The sequence below is a fragment of the Varanus komodoensis genome, unplaced genomic scaffold (genome assembly GCF_004798865.1).
Source record: "Varanus komodoensis strain SLA01 unplaced genomic scaffold, ASM479886v1 scaffold130, whole genome shotgun sequence".
Lineage (NCBI taxonomy): Eukaryota > Metazoa > Chordata > Lepidosauria > Squamata > Varanidae > Varanus > Varanus komodoensis.
The window spans coordinates 264693-278753 of record NW_025335377.1 but is presented as its reverse complement, the minus strand read 5'-3'; the positions used below and the strand labels follow the sequence as shown (position 1 = coordinate 278753).

The 14061-nt window shown below is 46.1% G+C and overlaps 1 protein-coding gene across 3 annotated transcripts in view; it reads right to left on the bottom strand.

Annotated features, from left to right (window-relative positions):
* Positions 1-8723: 8723 nt before the first annotated feature.
* SETD1A (SET domain containing 1A, histone lysine methyltransferase) overlaps positions 8724-14061 on the bottom strand; it is a 32471-nt gene continuing 27133 nt past the window's right edge. For all 3 annotated transcript variants that reach the window (XM_044422546.1, XM_044422545.1, XM_044422547.1), the window contains exons 19-20: positions 13879-14016; positions 8724-13303 (exon numbers count right to left, since the gene is read on the bottom strand). In XM_044422546.1, coding sequence (XP_044278481.1) covers positions 13130-13303; positions 13879-14016 — 312 coding nt within the window. In that variant the 3' untranslated portion in view covers positions 8724-13129. The remainder of the gene's footprint in view (positions 13304-13878; positions 14017-14061) is intronic.

The following is a 14061-nucleotide window of genomic DNA, read 5'->3' as shown; positions in this document are numbered from 1 at the left end:
GCCCGTCTGCTGTTCTGAGTTCACAGCGATCCACTCCAAATAGCCCAAATTGTGGTCCTTTTCAGAAGTCAGAGTCTGTTCTTTACCCATAGCAAATGTACAGCCTAGAAAATATTCTGCAAAAGAGGAATAGGAAAATTGAATGCATATGCCTGGAAATATTTGAGAATGTGGGTTGAGCACAGAAAGTGTTTGCAAACCTCTTCTCGCTATTTATGATCACATATCTGCCCATTCCTGAGAACAGCCTATATGTCCCGGAATTATTTCTTTGAATGCTTAAGTTGCCCTCTGTCGAGGTGTGTATGCTGGAATGGAGCAAGCCTTATGCAAGTTAACATAAGGGGTTGCTTTATGTCATGTCAGCATTTCTCTCCAATGCTTTCATAGCAGCAGTCTTTCAGGGTTTCAAACAACGTTGCCACCAAGGTAGGACGTATCTTTGTCTCTTGTCTTGGGCAAAAGCCTGGGCCCCACTCAAAAATTCCAGCAAGAAATTCTAGGAAAGCTATTACAAGAAGGGTGCTTTCAATGTCTTTTCCAAAGCTCCAAATGCAGAACCTAACAAAAACATTTTTTTTTTTAAATCCCAGCCTACAAACATCTTTTTAACCGAATAAACTTTCCTGTGGGGAAGAGTTAGTCAGAACTTCTTTTTAAAACAATGCAGCCAAATGTCTCACGAGATTGGATTTTATCTATTACAGTTTGAATGCAGTATCTTATTCATTTTATTGTATTACTGCCCCAAGACAATGTGACGTTATTTAAATAAAAAATAAAACCGAACATATTTAAGGGAAAAGGGGAGAAAACAAAGACAAGACAATAATCCTATGTCTTCACATAGTTCCAAATGAAGTCAGTCTGTCTCGTTGCATGTTACCTACCTTGAGCAGCCTGGGCTTCCAGGGCATATTCAGAAGATACTGGGGGCCTGAAAGAATATATGGTATATGGAAAGCTCCAGGAAGACCATGCCCACCCTTTGAAGTGGGCCTGAGATCCATAAAAGCAGGTCCTTAGCAGGTTGCTGTTCTGTGTGAGAGCATCAGAGCTTCCATTTCTGATGTCAGTAGTCAGGCCAGAAAATCAGAAAAGGGTTTGTTGGCTGTACCCAACACCTTCCTAACTGCTGTAAACTTGCATCGAAAATATCCCAAGGCAGTTCTAGCTAGTTTTTTGTTGTTTGTGTATGCCATCATTTCTGACTTGAATCGTTTCTCATTCAACCCTGTGAATGAGAGCCCTCCAGAACATCCGGGCCTTGACAGCCCTGCTCGGTCCTTGTAAATTCAAGACCGTGGCTTCCTTTATGGAACTGAGCCATCTCAGAGCTGGTCTTCCTCCTCTTCCCCTGTCTTTGACTTTCCCGAGCATCAAGGTTTTGGTTGCATCTTGAAGGACAACAGTGTGAGATGAGCCTATCCGCATTGCTGAGGTGAAGTGGACAAAAACTGCCTAGATGCTCCAGGAGATACTGCTGTCAGGAGCTGGGGGACCTGCACTGATGTTCTCCTAGTTTGGAGGTAGACGTTGGCAACCACACCTAGTCTTCTTAATGCTGTTCCATCACTGAACTATCAAGGTTTCTCTTACTGGGATTTTGAACTGTGGATCCCCTCCCCTCCACCAATCCAACTTCAGAATCTGCATGTCAAAAAAGGGCCTCGGAAGCTGAAGAGATCCACGTGGCGATTGGAGTGTACGCGATGAACTGGAAGATCATCCAGGCCATGCTTCACAATATGGCGGCCTGCCTTGCCATCTGCTACTGATGCGCTGCCATTCATTGCAGCTTCCCAATAGCTCTGTGGGCTTGAGTTAGGAGTTGGGGATAACTGTGAGGTCTCATTGGCACATACTGATACAGATGTATTCCCTCAAACACACTGGCTGGGTTTGGACATTACAACTGTACACGTTTCAACAGCCAACCATGATTCCACAACAACCCAGTCTAGATAATAAACCATGGTGAAACAACACACAGTTCACAAATCAACAACTAACCAAGACATCTTTTCATGGGTTGCTTGTGGTTAACTTGCTGCCTTGTTAGCACAGCTGGGTTCAGACAACTCACATTTCAACAACCCACGTTTCAACAACAACCCATACTCAACCCCTGAGTGTAGGTTATTGTGCTGTCTGAACCTAATCACTCATTTGATGGTGCTGAATTGGAAACCAACAGTGCTCTAATTCTTGAGTTTCAAGAATTCTTAAGCTAGGGCTATTAATTCATATAAACTTTATTTAATGTTATCTAGTAACCTTGTTTTCTGGACAGCACATTGGATAAATTCACAGGCTTCTAGATTGCTAATATCAAAATATTCTAATCTGTAAAAATCAAACTTGAACTTCCTTCTTGATGTTTCTCATTGGTTTGAAGGACAGAAAGAAGGAATCCTCCATTTTGTCCCTGAAAGTAGCAGCAGACGCAAATGAAAAGAAAATACACATTTTCCCCAGTAAATCCTACAGTCTAATCTCACCCTAGATTGTTAAGTTTCGGGATCATTTCGGTTGTAATTTTCTCTCTGCAGACTCTATATATGTTCACTGGCTCTTCCGTCTTGTATGTCCCTGACCACTTTTACCACTGAGCTGAGCCAGCGATGGGGTTAAAGCAGCAAGTTGGTGAGACTAGGTTGGTGCCTGCATCCAAAATGGTTGGGCAGCAGGTGGACTGGGATCCACCGGCAGATCTCTAGGTGACTTGCAACAGCAACAACAAAACCATCTCCCTCTTTTTACATCAAGGTGCTGAGATAAAGGCTTGGGCAGAAAGCAGAGGGTGTGACAGGAGTGGCAATGAGAGCAAATGCTTGTATTGCGCTCCTGTAGCGCTCTAACAGTATTTTGCAATTGCTGTATTTCAGGGTTCTAGTAAAAGAACAAGGTAGATCCACTCTGGAAAACCCACTCTCAGTCACTGGCAGCATAAGAAAACATAAACAGCTGGTATTTGTCCTCTTGACTTCTGGTCACACTGGGATGTGTCACACACAGGAGAAAAGCTTTGCATCCTGTTCTGGATGTTGTGGACTATACCTCCCCCTAAAATTGTTTTGACTAGCTCAGGAGTTAGATCTGGTATTGTTGCTAGGATGCAAGATTTTCCAAAGCAGTCATTTGGAATGAACTACTTTCTTGAACTAGCTGAAAAGGACTTACATTTAAAAATTCTGGTCTCCCTGACATTCCTTTTTTGGGGGGAGAAAATGCCTGTGTTCTTTGCAAACTAAGCAAAAATATGCAAATCATGCATTTATACTGCCAGCTGCTGCAGCCAGATACCTTGGCAGAACTGCATACATTCCAATTCTGATTTTTCAAACATTATTATAGGATGGAGTGGAGCGTAGCTCAGATGGAACTGGCATTTCTTTCTGCCCAAGGCCTCTGCCTGCATGGAGGACAGAAGCCTTGCAAATCATTTTATACAAGATAGCGGCTTGCAGATAGGGCAGTGGTAGCGAACCTCTGGCACGCGTGCCAAAGCGGGCATGCAGAGCCCTCTCCGTTGGCACACGAGCAAAGTCGCCCAGCATCGCCCCAGCAGCCGAGCATCAGATAACAGTGCACATAGGGGCCATGCGCATGCTCGGAAAGGAGTAGCAGCGCCAGGCAATGACATCACAAGCTGCGACTCATTAGCCATGACTTGTCTGCATGGCCAGTCAGTTTGCTGCCAAGGATATGTATATATTTGCTTGGACTGGTTGTGAGTTGTTTTTTCTAAACTAAAACCTCAGTTATCAGGTTTGATTGCAGTGTTGGCACTTTGTGATAAATAAGTGGGTTTTGAATTGCAGTTTGGGCGCTTGGTCTCTAAAAGGTTCGCCATCGCTGAGGTAGTGCATCGTCTGTGGCTGGTTGGCTCAAGGCAATTCAGATTGAGGCAAACCAGAAAACTGGGTGTTCATGCGTGTGACGTGGAAGTTTGCCGTTCTAAGCCTGGGATTGTGCTTGTAAGATCCACTTCTTTGAAAATTACAAGTCCAAGATCTGCCAACTGGAGCTCTGCGAAACAGACACATCACATTAGAGCTGCAGTATTCTGAACTTGGAAATTCTGAGTACCAAAACTTCCAGAGAGAAATCTACATTGAGTTACCCAAAGCATTTCAGTGGACTACTTTAAGTGCCGGCAGTCATTTTTATTTATTTATTTAAAACATTTCTATGCTGCCCCCATCGCAACAAAGCCTTGGGGCGGCTCACAAAGAATACATAAAAACATACATAAATAATAATAATATAACAATTTAAAAGAAAAAAAACACAACATTTAAAAACCCCCGATGCATTCTCGACTAAAAATTTTAAAATCCTAATTAATACAATAATTTAGCAATTAAAATAAGTTTTAAATAAAAAGGTCTTAGCCTGGCGCCAAAAAACAAATAACGACGGCGCCAGGCGGACCTCTCTGGGGAGCGCATTCCATAGATGGGGCGCCACCGCAGAGAAAGCCCTCGTCCGGGTACTCACCCTCCTAATATCATTCACAGAGGGTTCCCGGAGAAGAGCATCCATTGCTGATCTCAAGGGGCGGGAGGGCATATATGGGCGCAAGTGTTCCTTTAGATATCCAGGTCCCAAGCCACTGAGGGCTTTATAGGTCATAACCAACACCTTGAATTGGGCCCGGACTTCAATTGGGAGCCAGTGGAGCTGATGCAGAACTGGGGTTATATGAGAACAACGCCCAGTCCCCATCAGCAACCTGGCAGCTCTATTCTGCACCAGTTGAAGTATCCGGACCGTCTTCAAGGGTAGCCCCACGTAGAGCGCGTTACAGAAATCTAATCGGGAAGTTACCAGCACGTGTGTCACTGTCGCCAGGCAGTCGTTCTCCAGGAAGGGACGCAGCTGATGTATCAGCCGAAGCTGAAGGAAGACGCTCCTCGCCACCGCCGTCACCTGAGCTTCTAGAGACAGCTCAGGGTCGAGGAGCACTCCTAAGGTGCAAACCCTGTCCCTCAGAGGGAGTGCAACCCCATTTAGGACAAGGCCCAAGTCCCCCATCCCGAGGCCCAAGCCATCCACCAACAGGACCTCCGTCTTGTCTGGATTGAGCTTCAGTTTATTGGCCCTCATCCAGCCCATTACCTTGGCCAGGCACTGGTTCAGCACAGCCACTGCCTCACCTGGATTGGTGGAAAACGAGAGGTAGAGCTGGGTATCATCAGCGTACTGATGATTCCGCAGCCCACACCCCATGATGACCTCTCCCAGCCGTTTCATGTAGATGTTATATAGCAAAGGGGACAAAATGGACCCCTGCGGAACTCCATGGCATAACTGCCATGGTGCAGAGCCATAGTCCCCCGTAGCACCACCTTCTGGAATCGGCCATTGAGATAGGAGCGGAACCACTGCAAAGCAGTGCCTCCAACCCAAATTCCCGCTAGCCTATCCAGAAGGATACCATGGTCGATGGTATCGAAAGCCGCTGAGAGGTCCAGGAGAACCAACAGGGACGCACTCCCCCTGTCGTACTCCCTGCACAGGTCATTGTACAGGGCGACCAAGGCAGATTCAGTACCATACCCGGGTCTGAAGCCAGACTGAAATGGGTCCAGATAATCAGTTTCATCCAAGAGTGCTTGGAGTTGTCCTGCCACCACCTGCTCCAACACCTTGCCCAGAAATGGGATGTTGACCACTGGTCTATAATTAGTGGCCATCTCTGGATCCAGTGACGCTTTCTTCAGGACCGGTCGGACTACCACCTCCTTTAAAGGGGCAGGTACCCGACCCTCCTTCAGAGAAGCGTTAACCACTTCCAAGATCCAGATCCCAATCCCGTGCTTGGCGTTGTTTATTAACCAAGATGGGCAAGGGTCCAATAGGCAAGTGGTGGGACATACTAGTCCAAGCACCTTATCCACATCATCAGGCTGCAATAACTGAAATTCATCCATTAATTTGGGACCAGACGGCGACATTGGTTTCTCCCCAGAAGCCTCTGAATCACTAGTAGAGTCTAGCTTGTGACTGAGCGATTTTCTCCCTGAAATGCTTGGCAAAGTCGTCACAGCGGGCCTTCGAGGGTGGCACAAGATCTTTCTTCGGGCCCATATGTATCAGCCCCTGCACCACCCAAAAGATCTCCACCGGACAGCATTGTGAGGAGGCAATGGAAACGGAGAAGAATTTCTTCTTCGCCATCCTCAACGCCACAGCATAGGCCTGATAATGGGCTCTTAAGTGTGTTCGGTCAGAATCACCCCGTGATCTCCTCCACCTATGCTCTAGACGTCTCCCAACCTGCTTCATCGCCCGTAATTCAGGTGTATACCAAGATGAACGGGCTCTGCCAGGTGGGAGAGGATGCTTGGGAGCGATCGTGTCAATAGCCCTGGTCATCTCCTCATTTCACAGTTCAACCAGGGCATCGACAGGATCACCAGCCTTGTCAACCGGAAAATCCCCCAGAGCTTCCAGGAATCCATCAGGATCCATCTGGCTCTGGGGGCGGACCAATACAATCGGGTCTGCACCCTTGCAGAGGGAAAGGCCACTCTCGAGCTCAAACCTTATGAGGAAGTGATCTGACCATGACAAGGCAGTCAAGCTTAAATTCCTCACCCTCAGATCACCCTCTTCCTGCCCCATGGAGAAAACCAGGTCCAGAGTGTGTCCACGTTCATGGGTCGGGCCAATGACGTGTTGAGACAGCCCCATGGCCGCCATGGAGGCCATGAAGTCCTGAGCTGCCCCAGTTAGAACTGTCTTGGCATGGAGATTGAAGACTCCCAGGATGTTGGTCCTGGGAGTCTTCAACACCAGGTCCGAGATGATCTCCGTCAGCTCAGGCAGGGAGTCTGTTGGGCAGAAGGGTGCATGGTACACCAACAGAATCCCCAATCTGTCTTGGTCGCCCAACACCAAGTGGAGGCACTCCAGCCCTGGCCTTGAGAGGACAGGAAGCCCCACAAGGGAAATAGAAGCTCAATAAACCAGAGCGACCCCGCTCCCCTCCCCTCCAGGCGTGGTCGGTGCTGGACCAGGTACCCGGGCAGGCACAGTTGTGAGAGGGAAACATCCCCCCCCCTCACCTGCCCAGGTCTCTGTGATGCACGCCAGGTCGGCCCTCTCATCCATGATCAAATCATGGATGAGTGTTGCCTTATTTTGGACTGACCTGGCATTAAGCAGCAGCACCAACAGGCCTGGGGGGGCAGTTGACAAGTCTACCTGGAACCCGCCGGCTGGGGAAATAACCCGAAAGGACAGGTGTTAACCATCTGTCCCTCCTTCTTCTATGCTGACCCGTTAGACCCCCAATGCCATAACACCCATTGCCCATCACCACCCCAATGGTGGCAGCCCCGCGCTCCCCAGGCAACATCATAATAAAGCACGAGATGCAAAAATTAAAAACAATCTAAAACCAACAATTAAAACGACTAAAACATCTTACTGTCCTCCACCTAGACCAGCACTAGCCCACACATAAATAAAACCAAACCACGGCCAGAGCCCCTGGCCAGCCCAGCCCCCCGCTCGGCCCCTCAAATGGCGACCGCCCTTAGGCCGACACCCTTCGGCCGTCGCCCTTCGGCCGCCGGCCACTGCCGGCGCTTTGTGGCCCGCAGGGCCCCTCCCCGTGCCCCACCCCTTCCCGGCACGTCTCACACGCACTGGGAGAAGCAGGCCAGAGCAGGGTCCTGGGCCGGTGGTCCTGGCCTCTGCAGCAGGGCAGCGGCAGCAGCGGGCAGCAGCGGGCGGCGGAGCAGCGGCGGGGTCTGGGCAGCGTGGGCTCCGGGCGGCGCGGATGGAGGTGGGCCTGTCCAGCGCGCTGGTTCCTTCCGGAACCATGTTTGGCTTCGCTAAATAGTGACTTGCTATAAATCTCCCAGGTTCCACCAGGGGATCCCCATCTACCTTCTGTCTACCCTTGTTCTAATTCATTTGAAATTGACAGCCCTGATTTAACATTTATAGTCCATCCTTTTTCCAAACAGTTCATGCATGATTATGCACTCCCACCCCCAGACCTATCTATTTTATGCTTGCACAAGTCTCTGTGAGGGCAACAAAAGTTGAGGGAGTGGGTCAAGGTCTCCCGGTGAGCTTCACGATTTAGTGGTGCACATTCACTCAGTCAAGAGCATACAAATGAGGACAATGAACACACTCTCTCTTTTTTTTGTACAATAAAAGTTTAATGACTTTTATAAAAATGTGCTATCTGGCACCAAGTAATGAATCCACAAATTATTAACATATTTACAAGTAGGAAGCCAATAAGATCAAACGAAAATATATTTATATATATCTATATATATATAATATTTATATAGACAGACAGAAGAGCGGGTATGCAAATTTAAAGACCCCCCCCCCATCCACCAGACAGTTGTGGACCGGAAAGGAGAACAAACGGATCCATCTGTCATGTGCGCACATTTCCATCCTCTGCAATAAACACAAAATTCCCAGCAAGCTGTTATGCTGCAAGAGATTAAAAAGCATACCCCTTCCTGGTATAGAGATTTTTTTTGTAATATCTATCATATTTTTACATATGTACATAGGAAAAAATGCACATAAAGAAATAGGTGGGTAATTCCAGAAACCTTCAGGTTAATAAGCTGCCAAAGTTGGAGTCAGCTCTGAAAGAGCAAAAGAATGTTGTGGTTTGGTTAGAGCATCTAGAATCATTTACACAGGGCTGAGGTTTTTTGTTTTTTCCTTTTAAACTGCTCATCTATTCTGTCAGACTGGGCTGAAGGACTTAACAGTTGCAGAAACTGCATAGATCTGCCTGGCTAACATGGTTTCCCTTCTTTCTAGTTTTGGCAAGGAATGGGGAGAAATGCTGCAGCAACCAAAGCTCTACAAATTAGGATGAAAAGGGAAGGAAAATGAAATGAAAAAAAAAATCCTGCATCTTATAAAGAATTACACATATATTTAAACACTGGGGAATGGAGGACTCTTGACAAAATGAACAGTTTGGTGCTACATGATAAATCCAAGTAAGCAGTTTGCCAGTTAGTAACTGATTTTCATTCACACCTGGAAAAGGCACATTAGTGTATGCCAGGAAACAGAACACATGAGCAGGACCAAGAATCTCTCCTGCACAATTTGGGAACATAGGAGGGCTTCATCTGCTTGAAAATAAGGACACAGCAACACTAATTCAATGAGGCAAAGCACAAAAAGAGCACATAGTTCTAATCCTTGTATTTCCTTAGTGATTCATACCAGCAAGCCTAAATCGAGGGGAGGTGTTTTCTAAAAGCAGCCCTTACTTCCTCTTAAATGTCAAGGAGTTTAGAGCAGTGTTTCTAGACATGTCAAGTCATACATGCTTTTAGCAGCAAAGATTTGCAACCAACAAAACCAGAAGCTTGATGTGTCATGCCAGAATGCTGAGACTTAGTCAGCTTTTCAAAAGCTGGCCACCTGACACAATTCAGAGAAATTACATAACTGAATTTCTTCTCTCTTCCCATGCAAATGCATTGTGCTTAAAGACAGGCTTGTTGGCAATTAATGTAGCAACGTTACATATCGGCAACCAGTTAAACTGAGAAAGGCTAGCTAAATGGCTTATTCTGTGTAAGTGGCCACTGAACTCAGTGAGATGTGGAAGGTTCTAGTTTCAGATGGTAACTATCTTAAAGGACTGGAGTCGCTGAAACAGGAACCCTTATGGAAACAAACATTTTGGCTGTTCGTTTTTCAAAGAAAGTCCTGAGGAATGTGCATACAACCACATCTCGCTGCCTGATTTCTTAACTGCCAGAAGCACGTTTGCTACTGAGTGAAGCTAACCTAAAATTAGGAAAAGGCTCAATTTGGAAAATAACAGGCAGCACAATGCAATGAGGCTGCCTGTAACCCTACAAATTCAAGAGGATTATGGACATCCCATCCCACCGCAGGTGGGAAGAGTGTGGAAGTGAAGGTCACCTCTGCACTTCTCCCACCTTAAAACACTTAGCTGGCCAATTGCCACCATTCATGTGTTCTGTCCTGGAATGCAAGGAAAGGATTCTGAGGTGCTGCCAAAATTTTGCTGGGAGTCCGTTTCCTCCCCCCACTCCCTACCCAGAAACCTCCATCCCCTGCAACCTTGGAGCAAATTTCTGAGATAAGAGCTGCAGCACCAAATACTTCAATGGCCATCTAAAACTGTCTGGAGGCCGTAAGACTGCAACTTAAAGTTTGAAAAAAATCCAAGACCCAAACCAGTAAGAAGAAATGCACATGCCCACAGACAGAAAAATTAAGAGTATGCATGCATTTCATTTTTTCCCCTTGTAGTTACACAACAGCATACAAACTAGTGTCACCTTGCCCTGCCTTTCCATTTTCCTTTCTCAAACGATCAGCCTTGCTAATTCACCATGTGGGTTGCTAAGAAAGGCTATCAAAACTTCCTCTTTCAAGAGTGGTAAAATGGAAAGAACCTGTAGAGTTCTGTGAAGACAAAGCCTGTTTGTGAGAGCCTGTTACAAATATTTCACTTCTGAAAAAAGTAATGCTAGATCTGGTTCCTATGCCCTGATCAAATTCTCACCATGACATGCCTTCAAAACACTAGAACAAGCTTAGGTTGGAACTATGTGCCAACTACATCAATCAACAGGTTCCTTATTCTGTTTACAAACTATCGGGGAGGTGAGGACAGGGCATTTGTAGGGGAGAAATGGTGGGGGAAGGGTGCTAGCCCTTCACTCAACATGCCTTCTTTCTGTAACCCCTTTACCTGGACTGGTTTAATCTCTACTCCCAGATCCCAGCTGGTGAAGGTAGAGGGGAGATGGGCACTGGATTGTGGAAAGGAAGCAGCAGGTGGGAGAAACATAAGTACATCCTCCTCCCAACTGCTTTTCTCCCATGTTGGCAAACTGTGTTTGCTGATGTTAATATGCAGCTCTGCCCCCTGGAACACAGCGCTTGCCTGGCCACTTCTCATATTCACACCAAATGCCAGAATGGTCAATAGAAGGCACCTTCTCACAGAGGATCCATTTCTCATTCTATCTGTCTAACTAACACCTGTTTACTCCTAACAGATGGAAATGAATTATCCATTTGAGTGGCTGGTCTGTCTGGGGAAAGGTTGAAACACAAATGAGCAGCAACAGCAGAAAAGCTTAGCTACTTAGCTGATCTTTCCCTGAAAGAACCATCTCATATTCCCATTATTCAAACAGTTTCAAAATTTTCTGTTTGCAGATGTTGTGTGTTGTTTCTCCTGAAAGGAATGGAGATTCAGCCAAGAGTCTTCACAGTTCTGGGCAGTACACTGAGGGAAACACTCATTGAAGAAAATGGAATCAACACACTGAGTACTACTAAACATAAAAGAACAGCAAACAAAATACAAACAGTAAACAAGTAAAAAAACCCTGCTAAAATATTTCTATATGCCTAGTTTTAACATCTTCCACCTTTCAGAACTGACTCCCATTTGGATTTAAGACAGACACTTTTTGACCCCTCCAATGTATAACCCAAAGGGTTATTATGCTTTTTCCCCAGGAGAAAAAAAAGTCCCACTTTGCATCAAAAGAAAAGGGTGGCACAGTGCAAGTGGAGATAAAAACAGGAGAAGGAATACATTGCAACATTATTTACAATTTTCTTTTTAGTATGAAGTGGAAAACAAAAATAATAAAATATTTACATATCAATAAACGCATGTGTTTCTACAAGAAACAGCCAATCCATCTGGAATAGATATATACACAACTTTCTTCTCCTAAAGAAAAATCATTAGGGGTGGGTGTTGTGGAAAGGTCTTTGCTTATGCTACAAGTCAGCTTGGCTGAAGCTGTTAACTGTAGCAAGGAGAGAAATGCGAACCCTTTTCATTATTATGGTAGAATGTTTCTTCCGGCCCACTTCTTGCTACATGTTCCAGGACAGAAAAAGAGGCAGGAAAGAAAAGGATAGGGAGATTGCAGTATGAAGAACAAAATCAATCTGGTTTCAGGATCTCTGTTTATGGTCTGAAGTACTTGAAAGAATAAATGAAATGGTGATTCTACTGGAAGAGGTATCCTTAAAGCAGGGGGTTTTCATGACAACAAATATAGGACCTGCTCACATGAAGCACAATACATTTAAGAAAATGTGGGCTCCTATGCATGAGTGGGCCCTGCCTTTTCCAGTTTACCACACAATCCATGATCAACTCCCTTGTAGGTTGGGACGTGTGATGCCGAAACGATCCGCTGGATTGTTTAGTCCCTAAACAGCCCAGCAGTCTGGGTTTGCATGTCATGCTGCACAACCTATGAATGAGCTGATAGTGGGGGTTGTGTGGTAAAGCAGAAGCAACAGGCATGTTACGGGTTGCGTGGTGGCTCATGCAGGACAACCTGTCAGTTTTGGTGTTCAGATGGACTGCCCTCACAGGCAAACTAGCTCACACTCTAATTCTGCAGGGCAGCAAACCCAGCGCATCCAAAGCATGTTTCAGCGGGTCCTTCAGAGACAGATCAATGTCCTCTGGGAAAAAGGTACTTAGTCCAGAATCACTTCCTCTCTCTCACACCTCTCCGCTTTGGAAATCAGGTGGGAGGACAAAATGATCAACTACTCCTACATTTCAAGAGTTGGGCAGCTTTTTGCTCTGATTGCTACCAGCATCCAAGAATTATGCTTTGAAATATTTCACAAGAAATCCTGGTTAAAAATTGCCTTTCTCAAGGTTTTGCTAATTAATGATTGTGCTGGAAAGCCATAAACTGAAGCAGATATTTAAAAAGACCGCCCCCCCCCCCCCTCCGGCCCCAGAGCTAGATGCTCTCTGAGCTGAGAAGTGAAGCCAGTTGGTCTTATAAAATTAGCAACTGATCCATGGGTTCCCCAAATCTGATGAAGGATGGGCATTTACCTTCAGAGTAAAGGGTCATAATCTACACGTTTTGTTAACTGATTTTCCCATAGAAAAGTTAGGGTTGGAAAGAAGAAAGAGAAGTTTCTCATTGATTAGAATCAGAAGAAAGGGAAGTGCTTTCTCATTGGCTAGGAACGTTAAGTTATCTGGATGGGTCTTAAGGTAACTGAGAATTTTCCCAGCATGTCTCCATGGAGTTCCGGGTGGGGAAAACAAAATAAATACGAATGCCATGGTTATGTCTCAGTTCAGAGTGCCCCGGCAATTCTCTGTCCCACAAAGGCAGGGAATCTTGTTCTCCTCAATCGGGAACTTGTAGTCATATGTGATCTCTTCATTGATGCTGATGGGCTGCTTGGAGTAGATGACTATCTTCTTCTGGGATTCTATGGTGATGACTTTGGCATAGCAATTGGGCTGAGGAAGGGAAAGATGAACAACAGATGTGAGCTGGCTCTGAAGGCAATGGGACAGCTCTATGCCAATGCCAGCACCACTGCCTCAACACAGAAGGGACCTGTTGAGCTACGATACTTCTCCGGAGGCTAGCGGCACCATCCCCAGCTTGAGGTTTAAGCTTCTGGTGGATGTGGAAGGCAAAGGAACACCAGAATCGTCATGTGGGAAGCAAGCAGGTGCAGGTAACACAGGAGTAGGTGGCAAGAGAGGTGTGTTTCTTCAGCAGGCATCCTGCGAAGCCTCTCCCCCTCCCTCTGCACTATCCCCCACCCCACCTTTCTGTACCATTCCTTGTGGGGCTGGATCCACAATCCTAGTTTGTTTTTGAATTGGAGATATCCTGGCTTATCTTGACTCATGGATGCTGATACAGTAAACTATAAACACCCTGAGACACGGACTGAAATGTTTAGGTCTTTGTGCTCACTGGCAATGCCATCTGACTTAACAGTGCTTACTGAGAGCAGCAGAGGAATGAAGACTGGGGCAGAAGTAACAAGGATGCCTCTCTCTACCACTCTCGCACAACTCACCGTGCAGCAATGGTTGATGAAGCGGGCCAGGTTGCCACATTTGGTGGCATCGATGATTGTGTCATGGTCCACACGGAAAAGATAGCTGCTCCCAATGCCCTCTTGGGCATACCGCTTCTCACGCATGTCAGCTACCACCTGTGAGAGAGAATGAACCTGTCAGGGTTTTCAGGCATGGAAAGA